Raw genomic sequence first — 7429 nt, 5'->3', positions numbered from 1 at the left:
ACCACCATGTTTCACAGTGTTCTTAGTTTTCAAAGCTTCACTGACATTGCAGCTTTCTTGGTCTTTGAACACAACGATATTACCAAGAGTTGAATCTGCTAAAAATAAATAAATAAATTAATTAATTAAATGAGGGTTTTATTAAAGGAATATGTAAATACTCATGTAGTTAACCTGATGCACATCTGCAGGGAAGCTGGCAGTAAAACACATGGTGAGAATAGCTGACCGATAGGGCCTACAGCTCAGAATGTTTTACAAAGAAAGAGAGTTGGAAATTAAATAAAATGTACACTTGGGTCTCTATTTTCTAAGGATTTTTTTTATTTTCATCAACAAAACAACCAACATAGGAAATATTAATTGTAGAAAAGAAAATGTCCTGACAGATTTGTAGATTACATAAATAAATTCACAAAGAATCAAAAGTTTTCATTGTCTAATTCTTTAAACAAACAAACAAACAAACAAACAAATAGAGTTGATTACACTGATCAACAGCCAAAAAACTGTCTGGAGTTTTTCAACTGCTATAGGGTAATGTTGATGTGCTGAATCCAAAGATCACATTGGTTTTGCTCAATCAGGTCAACTTCGAACTATGAATGCAACATGAGAATGAAAATGCATCACTTGTCCTCACATTTAGATTGCTTTCCTGAGAATCTGGGATCAGTGAGTGAGCAGGAGGAGAGATTCCATCAATTTTTTATTTATAACATAAAAACCCACAAGAAGCACAAGAAAATGGCTTTTAGATAGCTCTCCTCTGTAGTGACCACTATGCATGAAAGGGTTAAAAGCTTCAACACGCACGATAACGTTGATCAGTTGGACAGATGAAAAGCCTGACATTATGCTACACATTACATGCGGGGCTAACTACTGCGCCAGGCAAAGCCTCTATTCTTGTATCATTGCTGAAGTTTGCAGAACCACTTTGGTGAATTATTTACATTTTTATACAAGATACAACTTTTTTATACATCTTCTTAGAAAAATCAGTTTTGTCACATGATTGCTACTAGTAGAGTAAGACACTGAAGAGTAAAGTGTTGGTGCAATCCCTATTTTAAAGCGAATCTGGCCTCATTCGACATTCCTTAAAATTAAACTTGATTCTTATTTCCACTGAACTGTGATGTCACTGCGTCTTTCTATTTATTTGTTTTTACTGGTATTTGTTGTTTTTTTACTTTTAATGATTTAGTTTTCCCTTTCATTTAGTTAAATGTTGCAACTCTAGTTAAACAGTTTGCAGTCTCAAGTATTTTTGTAAATAAATTCCAACATTATGGAGAAAAATGGTGTTTATTCTGTATGTGTGTGTTGTTTGAAAGTAACAGTGTGTGAGTTCATTCTTTCGTAAAGACAGGTATTTAGGTCGCGCCAAATTCTACAAAAACTTCTTTTTCTCTTGTTATCTTGTGACATTTGGTTTCAGTAAATTGTTAACCTTGAACACACTTGGATTATGTAGCAGGCAATGAATCCTGCAGGCAACCCAACGCAGCTTTAACATCTGGAAAAAAAATAAATTAAAAAATCATAGAGAATTTAGAGCGGTAAATGTAAATTAATGGTGTTTGAATAGCACCTTATCAAGTCCAGAGGAACCTAATGTGCTAAAATCTGGCTAACGTTAGGAAAATAAATTAAACATGCTAGTTTTGAACTTAATCACATGTACAATATTATAAAAAATTAACAGCAAGGTCCAATCGGCATTTCATTTGTAGGATGTTTATATTAAATATAACACAATAAGTTGAATTTAAAATAGTTTAGTTTTTAGTTTTCTATAATTTAAAACACAGTTCTTAACCTCCCTGTGGACTGAGCAGGCATTCACAGGGGTCTGTGGCTGTTTGTGTGAGTTTAACCTTTGGACCATCTTGATAAGATTTAAACAGCTGGTGTAAATCTGAATGCAACATAGAATATCTGTAAAACACATAATCTAATTTGTAATCTCTCCTAGTTATTAACAACATGTCTTGAATGAAATAGCTTAAATATAGTTTTTGGACTAATCTTTAGGTTACCTGTAGTTATAACAGATTGCCTGTTAGATCTTTTGATCTGCCCTTTGTCTGTGTGGGAAGCAATCAGGAGAAGTTCCAACTTCACACTGATCTGTGAAAAGCCATAAAACAACATGAGTTCAGGCCAGTGGAGGAGAAGCTCTGCTTCCACTTGTTTAGATAAAGGAGACAACTGGTGTTTGATCTTGAAAACAAATTGTAGGGAGTTTCCAACTTTTAACAGGGTCTGAAACAGCTCCTGGTTGGATGAGCAACGATACGCCTTATTTGAATAAATTAAAGAGAAAAATACGCCTTTAAAATAAAAATGTGTGCATTTGAGAAGCAAACCAGATTTGCTTTTGCAATTCTCCAAAGATGTCTTTACTTTTTGTTTCTCATTTGCATCTTTTGTTCTTTTCCCTCTCTCAGGTAAATTCATGCGTTGTTTGTGCTTTGAGTTTTGTGATGTGCTTTTGTGATGATAGTATGCATCTGTCTTGAATAAATGCTGATTATTTTGACGCTGATACCTCTGGATGGTCTCAGTTCTTAGTGCACAGCATTTTTTGAATCCGGGTATATGAGAGGATATAATGAGTAAAAGACAGGAAATGGTGTGAAATTCACCGGTGGCATTAGCGCCCAAACAGACAAGGAATCTTTATAACTCATCTTCTCTCAACACTAATGAACCTCCAGTGCAGCTGAATCAAAAGAGATGAATGAGCCAAAATTCCTACACAGTGACGTAAAAGACTCATTTCCAGACATCCAGCTGCCACATTTTATGGGAGTTACTACCAAGAAAATCAAGACCAAACCAGTTATTCCGTTTAGGATGCGTTTGTTTTAATAAATAAAATCATTCATAAAAACTGTAATTTGAGTTTAGTCTGAATAACTTTGGATTACATGTGCATGTGTATTCATAATGAACATTTGAAAGAAAGAATAAATGTGTAGGGGTACACATAATTTTGACTATGTGGATGAAAACAAAAAAAAAAAACATTCAACCAAGTATGTTCAAAATAGACTTTCTCCATTCTGCTATTGCAGCAGGGACAGTTAAGTTTGATTAATTAGTCAAGAAGAAGGAAGAATACAAAGCGAAAAGAACATCACAACCCCTTCCCTCGTGACAGTCAGAAAAAAACCGACCTTCTCTTATAAAGGACTGACAGCTTCTTCCTCACTCTGTGGCACCGGCACAGAACTGGATCTGGACTCGAACAAACGTCTGAAACTCTGTGAACCTTGATAAAACATCTGCTTCAACTGAACACTCATATCCTTATTTACATTTAAGTAAACCAGCGGGTTAAGAGCACTGTTCAGGCTCACAAGACCACGACTTGCCTGATGTGCAATGAAAACTTCAGAATTCCATGTGGGGCAAATCGCCCTGGTGAACTGAACTCTGGAATACAGGCTGAGGTTCTTGAAAACATGGTAGGGCGCATAACAAAATGAGAAGAGGAAAAGCAATAAAACCATCAGTTTTAAGATTTGTTGTTTCTGATTCCTTTTCACCGTATTTGAGCGGCAGATAACAAGAGTCAAATGTCCATAGCAGCCCACGGTGATGACAAACGGGATGAAGAATCCGATGAACGTCCAGCTGAGGCTGTAATGCAGGTATTTCTCCACATTTTTCAAATCAGTTGTATCATAACATTGTCCAGTCATGTTCTCTGAATGTTTAGGGAAGAACATGTCTGGAATACTTTGAGCACTTACAAAAATCCACACCAGGACTGAGCTGACTACACAGTGTGTTGAAGTCAGTCTCCCCTTTATTCTCATTGGATGGACAATGGCCAGGTACCGGTACACACTTATGCTGGTGAGGAATCCGATGCTGCAGTATAAATTCAGTTTAAAGCAGAATCTTGTTACCTTGCAGAAAGGTTCTCCAAAGATCCATTTACTCTCTTTAAGGTAGTACACAATCAGAAAGGGGAGAGTCAGCAGATACAGCATGTCTGCTAGTCCAAGGTTAAGAACAAGAATGTTAATAATCCGAAGTTTCTTCCAGTTGTGCAGCAAAGACTTAATTCCCCATACATTCAGCAGCAGTCCGACAGCGAATACAAAGATGTAAAGAGCAGGCAGGACTTTATTTTCAAATAAGTCCTTATGTCTGGTTATGCAGTTGGTTGTATTCATTTTGTCTTCCAGAAGCAACTCAGTTATGTCTTTCTCCTCCGAGGCGCTTCTCACAAAATGAAAGTCGAGTGAATGAAGCAACCTGAATGACTTCCTCCTTGAATTCCTGCCGCAGGCGAACCACCCATTCCAAGGAAAGTGTCTTGTCATTACATGCTTGGCTTGGAGCAGGTTTGTAATTCCAGGTAAAATACCTGAACTTTGTTTGGGCAAAAGCGGATTTCTGGAACATTCGTTTCAAAGATCATGCAACTTTCACATTATGGCTGTGTAACCCGCATTTAGTTAATTAGTCAAGACTTTTATTTTTGCGGGCCCACTTCCTGTTTTGCCCCAAACCTGCCAACTTATTTAAAGCCCCGCCTCTAGCGCACAGTTGAACTTCATCATCTGTTCCACCGTGATTGTGGCTGACTGTTTGGCGTCTTCCTGGCAAATTCATCAAAATCTTTGCATCCACTGATTTGATCTATTGGTGAGTTGTTTGTGTGATAGCACTATTGGTTTAGCATGAAATTTCTGCTTCGATTGCTCAGTAGAGCGTTGTTTTGTTAGAACTGTCGGCGTTTGTTACCTGGGCCGTCACCAGGTTGAAACGGGTGATCGCAGTCTAGGGGTGCGTTCACGCTGCAGCCTGAAGTGACCCAATTCCGATTTTTTTTTGCCGGGGCCGTTCACACTGCCAGTAAATGCGACCCTTTATGCGTTCTGCAGTGTGAACGGGCAAACGACATGAAAGTGTCCCGCATACGCAGTAGAGGGCGCGATAGCGTCAGCGTTCTCAGTGTTCTGCCAACCGCCATAAAAAGAAGTGCTCAGTGTTCGTGGAAGTAAACATGGAGGCAAACGATGGAGCTTAGCCTACATATTTTAAGTTGCTGTCCGACCAGAGCAGCACATTAACAACTTAATCCTCATATAATTCGTCATGGTTGTTGTTTTTCTTCCCTCTTGCGCAGAATAGTGAGATTTGTTGAGAAACAGTGAGGTTCAGTTCGGATGAATGCGCCCTGAACGTTAGGTCGCATTTGAATTGGATACGTATCGGATATGGGTCACATTCGAAAAAGAATCCGACCTGTGCTGTTCACACTGCCATGAAAAGATCGAATACAGGCCGCACTACGTAAAAAAAAAAAATCGGAATTGGGTCACTTCAGGTTCCAGTGTGAATGCACCCTAGTAGGCCCCACTCTCTTCCCAAAGGTAACATGATCACTGGTTTTGTGCAAGTTCTGGCACTTTTTGCATTGATATGATTAAAATAGGATGTAGCTACATTTTAATTGATATTGCACAATATGTTTGTTTATTTATTTATTTTTTCCTTCACTCTGCTTGAGTATTTGAGTTAATTTATTTTTCTTGATTTTGAAAGTGAGCTTTGATTTCAACTTTTCAACTTTAAATTGATTAGTTTGAAATATGATTGATATTCTTTTTGTTTATTTAAATTGTGGTTAATTTAACTTGATTGAAATGTTTAGTTTAATTATTAGATATTTAATAATTGCATTTGAATTTGATATTTATTGCATTTGTATGTTTGCACATAATTGTTTGATAAAACACTTAATGGGTTTTCTGGCCTTTTAGGTCTAGTTTTTTGTTTTTTATTCATGATGGATCAGATCCTCGTCTGAATCCAAGGATGGCGAGCTAAGGAAAAAGGACAAGAACTCTATGATCTTGGAATTGATTTATTTTGAGTTAATTTGTCTCTCATTGTGCATTTGTAATTGTCTGTTTTTTTTTTCTTTTCCCAAATCACTAATATATGCACCAAAAACTAAAACCATTGCTTTGTGTCTTTATTCACACCTCAGGCTCCTTAAAGAACCATCTTCTGATGCTGCTTTTGTAGCCGCAGTTATCTGCGTAGCCCATAACTGTTACAGCTGCATGAAGAGAACGGCAAACAAACACAAATCTGAGTGATCAATCGTTTTTAGATGTATTGAGAAATCAGAATTTCTGAGGTCCAAATCGGAGAAACAAAATTCAAAATCCCAACATAGAAATGCAGCTCCTCTTTACCAAACACAACCTGGTTTCCCTGGCCACACTACTAAATATAACAAAGATAGTGAGAGATCCTTTAATAAAGTATTGATTAGCACTCAAGACAGCTTATTTCTTCATAATTCAGGGTCACACAATGTGCTCTAAAATCTTTATGAAGCAAGCTTATTAAGTGCTTGAATTCATAAAATGCATATAAAGCTCTTGTGAACTGCTCATACTGCTAACAGTCATCAGTCTGGTCACTGAGCATATGAATAAAAACAAAAAAATCACTGGTTTTCCAACCTTCAACTGGATCTTGGTAATCATTCGAAAATTAAATTCTTGAGGTACTGTAAATTACATGTGACATGTTGGAAATTAGTTAGCTTCATACTATTTTTAGATGATTTTTATGTTTATTTCACTTGTATAAAATTAATGATCACCAGCTAGTTTGCAAGGGTTTATTATTGTTACATTCTGTTTTGTTCTCATAGACTCATGTCAAAATCTACAGGAATGCACCATGGAGTTGGCATTCACACTCAAGATGCAAAATCAACAAATACTAACTTGAAAATTAAATAACATTGCAGGCACATATTTTATTGACTGAGTGCATGAAATACAAATATTGAGAAACATTGGCAAATTTTGTTGGGTTGATGGCCCAACAAAATCACATTTTTAGTGATTATTCAGAGAGCTGACTTCTTAGGTTAAATACAACAAAGAAGCAAAATCTAGCCAACACAAACAATAATGACTTTTCTTTTCAGTTAACATGGGATGCAACATATCTGTTCAGAAACTACAAAAAACCCTTGGTGGAGGTGACGATCAACAGCTAAAATTTAGCTGGTTCATTATTGGCGTATTCAGTGTCTATTTACGAAGTCAGAGTAATAATAGCCAAATTAAAGAACACACCCAGAGTTTGGAAATGCAACTTGATATGTTGGCCAACCTAAACCTGAAAATCCAGAAGGTGTGTAGCACAAATACATAAAAGGTGGCAGTAATAAACAAATGGTTAGTTGCACATATTATGATTTGTACCATATTGTCTGAATGCATAAAATATAATTTAAGTTAAAGAAAATTATTTTGGTTTGCGTTGTCGATGCTAGTGGCAGGTTTTCTAATGTACAAATAGAACAGGAGTGTGTCAGGAAGTTTTTACTTTAAAAGAAAATTAAAATCCCTGATAGTGCTCTCTGCGTTTG

The 7429-nt window shown here is 36.7% G+C and overlaps 1 protein-coding gene across 1 annotated transcript; it reads right to left on the bottom strand.

The window, feature by feature from the left end:
* Positions 1-302: 302 nt before the first annotated feature.
* On the bottom strand, positions 303-4269 carry LOC106934190 (P2Y purinoceptor 1-like). Its single transcript, XM_088007123.1, has one exon. It carries the CDS (start codon positions 4194-4196, stop codon positions 3195-3197), a length of 1002 nt encoding a protein of 333 aa, XP_087863249.1. The 5' UTR covers positions 4197-4269; the 3' UTR covers positions 303-3194.
* Between the last annotated feature and the right edge of the window lie 3160 nt (positions 4270-7429).

Source organism: Poecilia mexicana, unplaced genomic scaffold (genome assembly GCF_051168715.1).
Source record: "Poecilia mexicana isolate PSO_F unplaced genomic scaffold, ASM5116871v1 scaffold_7, whole genome shotgun sequence".
In the NCBI taxonomy this organism is placed as follows: Eukaryota; Metazoa; Chordata; class Actinopteri; order Cyprinodontiformes; family Poeciliidae; genus Poecilia; species Poecilia mexicana.
The sequence above is the reverse complement of the archived record's forward strand: the minus strand, read 5'-3'. Positions and strand labels throughout refer to the sequence as shown.

What these genes read in the sequence shown, in the direction of transcription:
- LOC106934190 (XM_088007123.1), bottom strand. Translation starts at nt 4,196, where the DNA reads ATGAATACAACCAACTGCATAACCAGACATAAGGACTTATTTGAAAAT.